Source organism: Meriones unguiculatus, chromosome 1 (assembly GCF_030254825.1).
Source record: "Meriones unguiculatus strain TT.TT164.6M chromosome 1, Bangor_MerUng_6.1, whole genome shotgun sequence".
NCBI lineage: Eukaryota > Metazoa > Chordata > Mammalia > Rodentia > Muridae > Meriones > Meriones unguiculatus.
In genome coordinates, this window is record NC_083349.1 from 99,073,935 (window position 1) to 99,088,585 (window position 14,651).

General features: G+C 46.5%; 1 protein-coding gene across 2 annotated transcripts in view; it reads right to left on the reverse strand.

The window, feature by feature from the left end:
- Galm (galactose mutarotase) overlaps positions 1 to 14,651 on the reverse strand; it is a 52,193-nt gene that overhangs the window by 15,142 nt on the left and 22,400 nt on the right. For both annotated transcript variants that reach the window (XM_021634372.2, XM_060364030.1), the window contains exon 4: positions 14,553 to 14,634. In XM_021634372.2, the coding sequence (XP_021490047.1) occupies positions 14,553 to 14,634 (82 nt within the window). The remainder of the gene's footprint in view (positions 1 to 14,552; positions 14,635 to 14,651) is intronic.

A 14,651-nucleotide genomic window follows, 5' to 3' on the forward strand; every position in this document is an offset into this window, starting at 1 on the left:
TCCACCGAGCGCTTTCTGGTTTTTGGCTCTGACTTGCAGTGGAGGAGGGTGAGGGTTCCAGAGATGACCTAACGGCCACAGCAGGAAAAGCTAAGCTGAGTTCCAGGTCAGTTTCAGGTGAGAAGGCAATGTTTCATGGTTAACCCCACACCAGGCATTTTCATGACAGTGTTTTTCCATCTTAGATTCTCATCTGCACAGAATACGGGGATTTGCCATTAAGTAAAATTCAGCCTGAGTTGCTCTCTGCCCAGCTGTGACCTCCAAGCCTTCCGGCTCTGCCACAGGCCGGAGGTTCCTGATAGGTCTGATCATCTCAGAGACTTCTAGAGATGTCACCATATTTTCTCTTTCCATTCTTCTCAGTCTTTGATGCTTATGAAAGACCCTTTGTCTATGGCCTGAGCTAACTATCAATTTAGTGATGTTCATTGGCCTGTCTTGCATTCTGACATCCTGCCCTTTCATCCGACAAAACTCTAACTCTAGGTCTGAAATCACCTTCCTTGTCTTCACTTCTGGTAGAACCAGATGAAAATGCAGAGAGGCCCTGACTGAGGCTATACAAATGTGGGGCCTCAGTCTTTATCAGTTGGATTCCCTGGTTCGTTCTCTCTCTTTTTTCTTATTTTTGGTTTTTCAAGCTAGGGTTTCTCTGTGTAGCCTTGGCTGTGCTGGACTCACTTTGTACACCAGGTTGGGCTCAAACTCAGAGATCTGTCTGCCTCTGCCTCCCCAGTGCTGCCACCACCCACGGCCTGGCTCCCTGAGTTCTCTCATAACCATTTCAATTGTCTAAGTCAGTTTCTCTCTCCCTTAAAACCCCTCTAATTTGACTGGGACCCATGCCTCTTGGAGATGCCCTCTCTCCTCTTCCCTTCCTCTTCCATTTCTCACACAGGCTAGTGAGGATAGACAGAGCCTTCCCCCCCCGCCCCACCCCCGCCACCTCACCCCAGGCCTGTAGCAAAACACACAAACCAGAACAAACAAACCAGGATGAGGCCCCAGGAGTCTGCATTCAAGTTACCTTAGCTGAGAACCACTCACGGGCCCATACTCTCTGACTCTCTTCACTTTGTCATTCCTCCACATTCACAAACTGGCTTCTACCGTCTATCGTGCTGTTTAGTGGGATTAGCAGTGACACTTTTGTCCCCGGCACCCTTTGCACGGGTCTTTCTCATACCTAAAATATTAGGGGCAGTTTCCGTGGGCTCCCTTGAGTTTGGTCTCACATTGCTGCTCTCACCTCAGCCTCTCTTTCCTTCTGGAAAGCCACAAGGTTTGCACGACAAAGTTCACATGCTGATCAGTATCTCTACCCCTCTCTTCTCTTTCCTAATACCACACCCACCTGCTTGTCACCTGCTCTACCCAGACACCCTACAGGCACCTTTATCTCCCTTACTTCTCAGGCTAAACCATTGCTCTCTTAGCTCCTCTGGAAGCTTGTTTCCTGCACTTGTAACTCTCCTTTCCTTCCCGCTTTTTGTTCCCCTCCACTACCACTTAATCACTGTTTAATATCTTCGTTTCTACTGCTCAGGGGCCACTCTTTGAGACTGGGTCTCTCGATGGCCTGGAACTTGCTCTATAGACCAGGCTGGTTTCAAACTCACAGAGATCTGCTTGCCTGCCCCTGCCTCCCGAGTGCTGGGATTAAAGGTGTGTGTCACCATTGCCTGGCTCACCTTATTTTTGAGACAGGGTCTCTCCCTGGCCTAGAACTTGCAGATTTGGCTCTGCTGGCTGGCCAGAGAGCTCCAGGGATCTCTGCCTAATCAGTGCTGGGATTACATCATGCTCTAAGCCTGGTTCTTTGTATATGGGTTCTGGGGATGGAACTCAAGACTTCAAGTACTCAATTGAGCAATCTTCCCCAGCCACCTGATTTTACCTCCTAAACATTACACAGTTCCCTTTTTGCAGCTGGATCCCTATTTTGGATATTAATAGTTTATCAACTGGTCCCTGTCTCCAGTGAAGCCCTACCCCTGCGCTTGGTGCAGTGGTATTTCTAAACTGACAACAGTGCAACGTCAGTCTCCTGGATTAAAATACTCCAAAGACCTCCATGATTTAAAGATAAAGCCTCAGACTCATGGCATGATTCAGAAGGCTAGTATTGATGCTTCAGCTGCAGGGTTGGGCAAGCAAGGAGCCTAACATGCAAATCTTGGAGACTGAGAGCATGAGGCAGCAAGTGAATACCTTAAAATTTCCACTCTGTGAGGCTGGAGAGATGGTTCAGGAGTTAAAAGCATTGACTGTTCTTTCAGAGGTCCTGGGTTCAATTCCACCCAGAAGGCAGCTCACATGTGTCAGTAACTCTAGTTCCAGGGGGTCTGACACCCTCAACATGGACATACATGCAGGCAGAACACTAATGCATGTAAAATAAAAATAGACTGCTGTGGGAACTAACTCAGCTTCTGATGCAGCTTTCAAAGCCCCGTTATCTTTCAGCCTCTATGGAACAGAATGACCCCGAGAAGCCCTACGTAGCCTTGTTGGGTGTAGGGGAGGTCGAGGCATGAGTGCAGAATCAGTTCTCTAAGGGTACTGATCAAGTCTAGCAAATAACTTCCATCATGACGAATTCACTCGATGTTACCCTGTAGTTTCCACAGGAAGAATATGGAGCTCGGCTGCTGCTCACTTCGGAGCTATCTTCCTGCCAAATTTCCAGCGGGCTGGCTCATGTCTGCCAATCCTGCAGCAGCGGGTGCCATGTTTTACACAGGTTGCTCAGGGAGGTAGTCTGGAGGCCCACAGAGCTGTTCTTAGATGGTTTTACGGGGAGGTCCTCAGAAATGTATCCTCCTGGGAAGCGTCACTGCCACCGGGAGAGGTCCCTGGGTCCTCAGTGACCTCCTTGCATGCTGTTCAGGCAGGACCTGTCCTAGCACAAGCAGCTCTAATGCCATGGGCCCAATTTTTTATAGCATCACCCCCTTCATTTATTTATTCATTTATTTACTTACTTCCTTCTCTATTTTGTGTGTGCGCCTTCATCCATCTTGCTAGCCTTTTATCTATGTATCTATCATCTATCTATGTATCTAGATATCTGTCTATCAATCTATCATCTATCTATATACACAGGCTTTTGCTATGCATCTGGAGCTTCCCTTGAATTTTCAATGCATCAAATTTGCAGCAATCCTCCTGCCTCAGCCTCCAGAGTGCTGGGGCTACAGCTGTGTCCAGCCAAGCCTGGCTTTAGTGCCAGTCGTACATGTACTTCTTTATTTTTATTTTATGTGTATGTGGGTTTTTTTCCCTACATGTATGTCTGTGCATCCTATTCATATAGTGCCTGCAGAAGCCAGAAAGGAGAAACAGACAGATCCCCTGGAACTAGAGTTAACGGTGGTTGTTAGCTACCACTTAGGTGCTGGGAATCGAACCTGGGTCCTCTGGAAGAGCAGCCAGTGCTCTTACCCACTGAGCCATCTCCCCAGCCTCACCGGTCCTTCTTTGACCGTAGCCTTCCTTTACCGAGGACAGAGCCTGTGCTGTGGACACTGCTGTATATTCCCGATGTCCGCAGAACCTACCCAGTTTGTTCAGTATTACTCCCCTAGGTCTGACACAGTACCTGGCACCCAGTAGGTACTTGTTACCACCTGGAAATGGAAACTGGGAGAGGAGTAGTGGGAGCTGGAGGGGCTTGTCTCCAGAGCTGCAGGGCTGCGGGTAAAGTCTCCTTACAGAGGAGACCAGTGTGCTTGCCAGCTCTGTCCTCTGCATCTGAGTGCCCAGGCTTGAATCCTGACAGGAGGTGACGGACCAGTGAAGTCCACTGCATGCATCAGATCAAGCAGAAACGGTAGCCGCTCTTTGAGCCCTTCATGGCTACCGTTTCTCTGGTGGAACTTGGGGGAACATTGATTTCTTAGTGTGCCGCCTCTCTCCTTCAGCTTCCTTTCAGGAAGTGCAGCCGTGATGAACTCGTGACAAAATGAACCACCCAACCCAGCCTGACTCATCAGGAAAACTCTACTGCTCTTCTCAGAAGCGATGGCCAACATTATGTGTACAATTACCTAGTAAGGCAGCCATAGACTGCTGTTACTGTGAGAGAGGGGGAAAGACAAAGCCCCTGTGCGGACCCAGACGGTTTGGCCAGCTCACGCAGGATCTGCCATAGGCTCTCAGGAGCTCCTGGAGCCCTGAGGTTCTTCCATCAGATTTCCAGACACACCAGTCAAGAAGATTTTGACTAACATGCCATGTGGTTTTGGGGGGGGGGAGTTTTAGAACTGGGACAGGATGTGAGAGTTCAGCTCTTCAGATTTCCCATATTGGATGTACAAGGACCAGAGTTCTCTTGGCTGACTCGAGGAGGTCACGGCTGGTGGGGAGCAGAACTGAGTTCCAGTTTTCACACGACACTGCATTAACATATCATTTAAAACAGCTGCAAGGAGCCAGCCATAGCAGCACACACCTTTAATCCCAGAACTCAAGAGGCAGAAGCAAGAGGACCTCTTTGAGTTCGAGGCCAGCCTGGTCTACATAGTGAGTTCCAGGACAAAAGCCAGAGCAAAAGAGTGAGACCCTGTCTAAAAACAAAAGAGGTTAGAGGGGAAAGGCCTGGGGGAAAAGTAGCTGTTCCTAACACACACAGGTTAGTTCTTAGTTGGTTTCATTTTTGTATTTGGCATAGATTAGTATCTCTTTTTTTAAAAAAACAAACAATTTTTATGCTGGGATGTGGTGGCACACACCTTTGATCCCAACCTTTGCGAGGCAGAAGCAGGAAGATCTCTGTAAGTTGAAGCCAGCTGGATCTCTATAGTCAGGCTCCACAGTGAGCCCCTGCCTTAAGTGTATATATTAATTGTATTATATTTCTTTAACATTTTATTTTGTGTGTGCCTTTGTGTGTATAGGAGCGTATGCACATGCACACGTGTGTCACTGTGTGTGTGTGGAGTCTGCCTGCGGAGATCAGAGGACAGCTGGGGGGCTGATCTTCTTCTTTCACCATGTGGAATCCAGGTACTGACCTCAGGTCATTGGGCTTGGTGGCAGGCGTCTTTTGCCTATGGAGCCATCTCACCAGCCTTAGCTTCGTCTCTCTAGCTTTAAACCAAAGACATCAACTCTCCTGATAGATCTCTGAGGAACATCTCACCAGTGGAGGAACAGAGCGACGGGGCTGAACTGGAAAGACACTCTTCATGGTGCCAGATCTTACCAAAACCATGCCGAGGGCACAGAGCTGTGTCAGAAAAGGCTGGGAAGGATGGCCAAGAAGAAAGAATGACCCTTGAAGGCTGAGTGGGGGTTTATGAGGCAAAGTGGACATTCAAAGCCCCCACAGGACAAGGGTGGGGGCTGATCAGAGACCGGTATGGCAAGAACAGCCTGGGAAAGCAGCTAATGTCTGGCTGGGTAGCAATGTGGAAAAGGTGTGTGTGTGTCGTTTGTTTTGAGATGAAGTCTCATGTAGCCCAGGCTAACCTCAAACTTCCTATGTAGCCAAGGGTGACCCAAAATTTATGATTATTCTGCCTGCATCTCCCGAGGGTAGGATTAGAGGTGTGCACCAGTACAGCAGCAGCAGGGCTTCGGAAGAACTCAGAGCTTTCACACATGCTAGGCAAGTAATCCACCAACTGAGCCACGTCCCGGACCAAAGTAAGATTTGCACTTTAGATGCCTTTAGGAACCAGATGGAGAATAAATCTTTACGGTTTTATTTTTAGTTAGAGAGTAAGCATCATTTGTCTATTCATTTATTAATCAAAATTTATGTCCCCATAATATAAGTTAGGAACTGATCAGACAAAAAAGAAAAAAAAGTTGCCTACACCAGGAGAGCACCGACAGAGTGCTCAGTGTGACCAGTGTGAAAGGCTGAAGATTCAGGCTGGAGGACTATCAGGAGCTAAAAGTCAGCAGGGCCAAGGATGCAGGAGGCAAGAAGGAAAGAGAAAGAAGTCTGCGGATGGTTGAATAAACACCGGGAATTCTCTCAGGATTGGAGGAAGTCTTGAATTTTCTGTGAGGGGTTCCAGAAAGACTAAACCCCAAGTGCCAGCACACGAATTTCAGCCTTCAGAACTGGCAGCATCTTGGAAACAAGAGGCAACCTTGGAAACTGTTATTTCTTTGGGGGGGAAGACAGACCCACCCCAGAGAAGTAATTAAGCCATTGACGGGATTGTGGTCTGAACAGAGTGAGGTTGAGTTAAAATAGAAGCGTCTAGCTGGGCCCCCTGCACAGCCTTGTGGTAAGCCTTTCCTACCAGAACTCTAATTTGGGTAAACTGGGGCTGCTTTCATGTAATTTTAGAGCTTTTCAAAACTCATTGCAGCAAGAACAGCAGGTGAGCATGGGGTGGGACACTGAGCAGACTGGGTAAAACTTTTTTAAAATAAGAGGTATATTTTCTCAAGGAAAGGAAATTTAAATTCAAACAACAACAACAAAAACCCCTAATGTTACTGTAAGAAGATGATGAGCTGGCCAAAGCATTCATTTCTGCTTTTATTTTTTTGATTTTTCGAGACACGGTTTCACTATGTCGTCTTAGCTGGAACTTGCTCTGTAGACCAGGCTGGCCCTGAACTCCAGAGCTCCCCACGCCTTTGCCCCCGAGCACTGGGATTAAAGGCATGCGTCACCACCACCACCGGGCTGTTTCTATTTTCTTAACTCCTTGTATACTACTATAGATACAACACAGCAAAAATATAAACACAGTTGTCCGCAGCCATGTCGCCGCCTACTCCCTTCCGTCCTGTAAGGCAAAGGCGAATGAGTTACCCACCTCCGGGAGCTCATCCATCTCCGGGTTGGGCTCTCACGGGCACACAGTTAGCTGGCTTGCTACCTGCTAGGGTAACAGTTTTCTCTTGTTGCTGGCGAGCAGGGAGATGGCTCAGTGGTTAAAGACCTCACTATACAAGTGTGAGGACCCACGTTTCCGTTCTCAATCCCGTGTAAATGCCAGGGAGCGGAGGTGGCTTCCCTGAAATTCCAGCCTTGGAAAGAAATGACACAAGCTACAAGATCCTCCGAGACCAGCCTAATCTCTGAGGTCCAGGTTTGATTGAGAGGCCTTAAAGAATGAGGTAGAAGAGAGACTGAAGAAGATTCCAGGCATCAGTTTAAGGCTTCCTCGTGCACATGTGTCAGCACGCCTATACACACACACAAACATGAGAAAAGAAAAGTGTCTGATATGGCAGCTTTCTCTATTCTGGACATTGGTTTGTTTGTTTGTTTGTTTGTTTGTTTGTTTTTTTCAAGACAAGGGTTTCTTTATGTAGGCCTGGCTGTCCTAGAACTTACTCTGTAGACCAGGTTGGCCTCTGCCTCCTGGGTGCCGGGATTAAAGGCTTGTGCCACCATTGTCGGATTCTGGACACTGTTGATATTACCTGTCCTTTCTTGTAAATGGCCTCTAGGAGTTTCATTTCGGGGCTAGATCTGACTCTTAACACACAAAGCAAACACACTCAAGAGGACTCAAGATGCCCTGATGAAAGCAGGCTCTTAAGGTCCCACCAATGGGTAAATGTTTCATGAGCAGCAAGGGTTTGGGGCTTGTTTGTTTTAAGTGGCTGAAAACAATTGCTCTGGGGAAACAGCTAACCGCCAACATGCAGTCGACTGCAGCCCGAGCTGTGGGTTGAAATGAGCTCTCAGCCCTACAGATGCTTTCCTCAGGGCAGCCTGCCAAGGTGCAAGAAAGGGGTGGCAGTGATCAATAGCTAGCACTCAGAAGGACCAAAAATGTCATCCCGAGTAGTTTTGGCAACTAGGCAATGGGTTTTGTTTGTTTTTCCAGACAGGATTTCTCTGTGTAGCCTGGGTTATCCTGGACTCACTTTGTTAGAACAGGCTGGCCTTGATCTCACAGAAATTTGCCTGCCTCTGCCTCCCCAAGTGCTGGGAGTATAGGCATGCACCACCACGCCAGGCCTAGGCAATGGATTTTATTCAGAATATTTGTCTTATTTAATGTATGTTCTTTTCCTTTTTTTAATTCTTATTTTCTTTTGATCTGGGGGTCTATGTTACCTAGACTGATCTTGAACTCTTGGGTTCAGATGATCCTCCTGCCTCAGACCCCTAAATGCTGTGAGACTAAAGGCATGTGAGATACCACCCTGCTTGGTTGTGTTGTTGTTGGTGGTGGTGTTTGTTTGTTTGTTTTGTTTTTCCAGTAGAAGAACAAAGATGCCAGAATCTTGTAGCTGAGTAATGAACACAGAAGGGATATTGCTGGTTTGTGCTATAAAACTCCAGGACTGCTAAGAATCTCCTATGGAGAAAGCAAGAGTGCCTTTAAACCATTTTGTTGGGCTCAAGTAAGAGCTGTGCGTGTCCCTATGAATGCAGAGACTTGGGAGGGGACAGCCTCTTCATGTAGGAGACAGGACAAAGGAGAGAATGAGAAGCCAGGCACATAGACTGCTGTCTTCTATGCTCTACCGGCCAAAAAGAGCTGAAGAAATTTTTTATGTTCTCTACAATTGCCAAGGGTGCCTGGGGTAAAGATTTACACGGAAACTTGCAGTGTATCAGGGAGTCATTTCTTCCTGTAGCACTTGTTTCGGTGCCATGTATTATACCACAGTGTCCATTTTATGCAACCAATCAGTGAGCGAACAGGAAACCTGCCAACGGAGAGCAGGACTCCTCCCCAGATACACACAGGCAGAGAGAGCGGCCCAGCCTCAGTGTTCCTACGACAGTGAAATAAAAAAGTGCTACCATCTCATGATGTGAGCTCTCCAATCACCTGAAAAATTGCTTACTATGTCTGACCAGAGGAAAAAAAACACCCCGAAAGCTTAGATCTGCACCATCATCATCTGCCCGCAAGACAGCATAGATTACAGGCCATAGATAAGGAGTAAAAACAGAAATCTAAGTCTGAAGTCCTAGCCACAAAAGGGAAGGACTGTGGTGGGAACTGTCTCCGAAACGCTGCACGTTAGAGAGGACCCGGGCGGAGCAACGGAAAGCTGGACCTCTAATCAGAGGCTGCAGCGACGGCTCCGAGGTTAGCAGCACTTGCTGCCCTTCCAGAGGACCCACGGTCGCTTCCTAGCTCCCACACCAGGCAGGTCACAACCATCTGTGACTCTGAGAGCACATACACATGTCACACACACACACACACACACACACACACACACACACACACACTCTGGATGGTGGAATGATGGGTGTACCCTCTGGGCTGGTTGTAGAATTAAGTCACCTGTAGAAGGAATCTCTCGTGTCTGTATGCACAATAAAAAGCTAATGGCCTATTAGCTGAGGTAGGAAATGAGGAGGTGGGAGTTCCGGCAGAGGGAGAGGAGCTCTGGGATAGAGAGAGGCGAAGGAGTCACCCTGGGATTCTGAGGAAGACGGTGGTGTGAAACTGAGGAGAGGTAACCAGCCGCATGGCACACACAGTGCAGAGTCAACAGGTACTGTAAGTTAGAAGTTAGTCAGCGAGTGAGCCAAAGCTCATGGCCTCGGCATGTATTTATTCATAAAGTCTCAGGGTTATTTTGGGAAGACCACCAGGAGGTTACGTCAGCTGCTGTGGAGCTTTGGCTAATGTCATGGAGGGCAGAGAGATGGCTGGGCGGCTAAGAACAGGTACTCCTCCTCCAAAGGACCCAGGTTCAGCTCCCAGCATCCGCATGGTGGCTCACAATCTAATGCCCTCTCCTGACTTCTCAGCCACCAGGCACACCTACGTTATACACGCACAGACACAGGCAAACTCTGGTACACACGAAATCCATAAAAGTCAGAGGAAGTCTTGGGCTCCTACAACCTTGTTCTTTGTAGAACCTGGGCCAGGCCTACGGATTCTTCCAGCACAGAGATACAAAGCAAGAGTAGGTACCTACTTTTGGAGAGGCTTCCAAAAGGACCACACAGCTGTGTTTGAGTGTTGTGCAGGCAGTGGTAACCTGGACTGATGAACAGATGGGTATGTGGGAGAGAACCAGGACTCCATCATGAGCTCTGCTGGGGGTCCCAGTGGATTTGGAGAGTAATGGACCAGTGGCTGACTGCCTGTATCTTCACAGAGCCTCAGAAAGGAAGGGCTGCGCATGGCCTTCCAGAACAACTTTCACGTCCTGTTATGAGCTTACACTAACTGCCTCACTGGTACACAGAAATCCTACCTGCCCTGGGACGATCTGCTATCATAATTTTAAAAATGGGCTAGTGAGTTAGCTCACCAGTAAAAGCACTTCCTGCCAAGAGTGACAACCCAAGTTCAATCCCCAGGGCTGATGTGGAGGAAAGACATGACCTGAAGTTATCCTGGGGCCTCCACACTTCTACCACGGCACCCACTGCCACGAATACCCACATACACACATGGAATAAGTAAATGAGACAATAGAGAAGTTTACAGCTAAATGTTCTCTGTTTTGAAATTAAAGATTTCTCACTTCTGTGGTATTAATTTTCCCCCCCTTGGGGATGTAGCACAGCAGGATGCATGCACCACACAGGCACACACAGACAGGCAGACAGACACACACACACACAAAAACATACACCTACACTCATGCACGCACACAGACACACACATATATGCACACAGACACACACATATATACACACAGACACAGACATACAAAGACATACAAAATCTTTCTTACGTGAAAGGATGGCAATTATAAATAATAGCTAGGTATTTTCTAGGTTTTGAAAATGGAGTGTATTTATCTCTGTTCATTATTATTCAAATTTGGTTTTCAAAGAAAGTTTTCACAATGATACAGTTGGTACTTACATCTATAAATACCAGAATTGGTATTTGTGGATTCGATCCCATGAAAAGCTGAACTGTTTAGGAAAAAAAATTAGATCTGTACTGGACATGTGTAGATTTCTTTTTTTAGTTATTCCTAAACAGCACAGTATCACAGCTATTCATACAGCTGCAACATGCTAGGTACATGCTATGTGATCTAGAGAAGATGTAAACAAGTGGAAAGGGAGGCCGAGCACGGAGGCCAAGCATGGTGGTACACACCTGTGGTCCCAGCACCCAAGAAGCTGATGCAGGAGGATTGTGAATTTGAGACCACTGTGAGCTGCACAGTAAGTTCCAGCCTAGCCTGGATGACATTGTGATGGTCTATCTCAAACCAAAAAACAAATGAAAACAAGATATAAGGGAGGAGGTAGGGAGGGTATCTACAAACGCGATACCTTTTGATATAAGGGGCTTAGGCAGATGAGGATTTTGGTATCCACAGAGGGCCCTGGAAAGGAGCCCCCTGGCAAGAACCACTGCCTGATACACACATTGCCAATTAGTTTTCTAAAAGAGATTTGTTCCCACCGTTCACTGTGTACTTGCGTGCTCACGCAGGTGGTTGCATGCTTGCAAGGACCCGTAAGAAGGCCAGAAGATGGAGTTAGATGCCCTGAGCTGTAGTTACAGGCAGCTGTGAGCTGTCTGCTGTGACAGTGGGAATCAGACCCAGACAAGAAGCCCGGTCTACACAGCAAGTTCCAGGACAGCTAGGGCTACACAGAAAAAAAACCTGCCTTGAAAACTAAAAGACAAACGAAACAAAACCAACCAACCAAATCAAACCAAACAATAACAACAAACCAAACAAACCAAACAGAAAACAAAACAACAAAACTCAGACAAGACAGTGCATACTCTTGATTGCAAAACTGCTTTACAGGTCTTCTAACTTAAAAAAATAAAAAACTGAATACTTAACATAGGTGTCCTAATTTTCTAAAAAATATAGTATTTTTCTAAATACATATGTATATATATGTGTGTGTATATATATACATGTATATATATGTGTATGTATATACACACACACTACACTTTTCTAAAACAGTATCTTATTGTTAATTATGTATATGTGTTGGGGATAAGTGCACATGAGTGTGGGTGCCAGTGGAAGCCAGAGGCCTCAATTCTCTGGAGCTGGTGTTTTAGCAGTTGTGAGCTGCCCAGTGTGGGTGCTGGGAACTGAACTCCAGTCCTCTGGAATAACAGCATGCACGTTTAACTGCTGAGCCATCTCTCCAGTCTCCCTCATTTTTTTTTAAATGACATTGTCCTGACATAGCCCAAGCTTAGCTTAAGGTGCCTACTTTCAGCCTATTTGCAAAAGAGGAACTAGGAATCTGTGCGGTTAAATGTTAAAGCATTACTCACACACAGGAGGCCCTTTGCCTGATGAAGAAGAAAGTCAGAGCTGGGCATGGTGGTGGACGCTTGAGATCCCCATTCCAGCACTCGGGAGGCCAAGGCAGCTTTCTACATAGTTGCAGGCCAGCCAAGGTTACATAAAGAAACAAACAGAACAGTCGAGACCAGAACAGGTCTCCCGCTACCGGAGTCCGGAACTCTCAGCTCCCACTCAACAGGTTTTCAGTATTAGTACAAGGTGCAGAATCTCACCATAGTGGCATTTGTGGTGCAGCACTGAGGCAAACGAGACTTTTCTGCATTCCATTACGCTCCAAGCTAGGCTCTACTGTTCTCTGCCCCTCACAATCATGACGCATTTCAGCTGCCAGGTGTGCCTTTCCGTGACCTTCGTTAGATTAACACCCAGCAGAATGGCATAAGATGATTCATAAATGTGCATAGATAAATACATCTATTTCATATGCAGCATTTATGAGCTACTGAGTTTACCTGCTCCCTTATCAGTCACAAACAGAAGCCACTGCATAAACGCTGCAATGCAATAATTCTGTACCTAGTACAATAATCCTGCCCATCTGTGAGTCACATGACTATCAGGGGACAACACGTTAGGCGGATAGACAGAAAAACCTTTAAATCCAGCTCAGCAACCAGGAAAATATTCAAAGCTGAGATGCCAAAACATTTTAGTCCATTTATTTCAATTTCTCATTATTATTCCATTTTTTAATTTCATATTTATTTATTTTTATATTGGTTTTGAGAGAGGGTTTCTCTGTGTAGCTTTGGATATCCTGGAAATGCTCTGTAGACCCGGCTGGCCTTAAACTCACAGAAGCCTTTGTCTCAAAGGTGTGTAACCACCAGCCACCACCGCCCTGCTGGTTTTTGGGAAGGGGCTTGTTTTATTCAAGTTTGACAGAAAAACAATAAGGCAGGCAAGCTGTCAATCTTGGCAGTTGCCAGGAAGAGTGGGATGAAGAGAATGACAGAAAGCTATGCCTTTCCCAAGACAGGTTTGCACAAAGCTGCGTGGCAGAAGGAGTGTGTATGTGTGGGGAGGAGGGGAGGACTCTAGGAAAAGAGTGAGTAGTCACAGAGTGCCAGAAAAACCATGTATGTTTAAGGCTTTGCCAAGTATCTAAAGACAGACAGACAGACAGAGAGAAAGAGAAGGAAAGAGAGGTAGAAACATACACAGAGAAAGACAGAGACAGAGAGAAAAGAAAAATGAAAAGTTACATGTTCTCCAAGTTCAAGAACTAAACAGGACGGAATCCATAAGGCTACACTGTGGAAGTTCTACAAGCATCTTTCCCCAGTTGGGTTTTGGGTTTGTTTGTTTGCTTGCTTGTTTGTTTGTTGAGTGAGAGAGGGAGTCTTACTATGTAGCTCTGGCTGGCCTGTGACACAGAGATCTACCTGCCTCTACCTTCTGAGTGCTGAGAACAAATGTGTGTGCCCATACAGTGACTCTTACAGCCACTATATTTATGAAAGTTTCTAATTCCCGCTGTTAAGTATGGAGGCCCATATACTTACCCTCTTTCTTTGTAAAAAATTTTAACTTTATTGCTGTTTAGGTCTGAAGGTATAGGCACACAAATGAACATGTACATGGCCTGTGCTCAAAGGTCAGAGGACAACTTTGTGGAATCGGAGCTCTCCTTCTGTTTGTGTGGGTTCCAGAGACAAACCCAGGTCTAGCTTGCATAGCAAGCACCTTTCCCCACTGAGCCATCTCACTGGCCTCTCCCCTCCCAACATTGCTTAGAAGGAGAATGGCCCCAGAGGCTCATTCTTTGAAGGCTCGGTCCCCAGCCAGTGGAACTGTTTGGGAAGGATTAGGGGATGTGGTCTTGTTGGAGAAGGTGTGTCACTGGGGGTGGGTTTTGAGGTCCCAAAAGCCTATACCAGGCCCAGTCAGTTGGTCTCTTTCTCTCTCTGCTTCAGGTGAATCAGATGTAAACTCCCGGCCCCATGCCTGCCTGCTGCCACACCCTCCATCATGATGGTCATAGATTAACCCTCTTAAGCTGTTAAGCAAGCCCCCAATTAAATGCTTTTCTTTTATAAGGTGCCTTGGTCATGGTGTTTCCTCACAGCAAGAGAACAGTAACTAAGACAGCCCTCATGGCCAGTACCCTTGTAAGAAACTTGTTACATGTTATACTTTTCATCAACTCATTGTACTGTTAACATCTTGTATAAGCATGATACAAATATCAAAACTGAAAAGATTGACGTTAGTATGCTTGTTAACTAAACCACCATTTTTACTAGGACTTCCCCTAGTAATGGTTTACACAGTAACAACCTTTCTCAGGCTAGGGATCATGGTTCTACATAACATAATAGTTTAAATTCACTGACCTGTAGGAATCAGAGTTTCATCCACAGGCAAATATGCCTCTGCTGCAATGGTGACTTCATGGTCATATATATTTGGGGAGCCCTGGGAAGGAAAAGAGA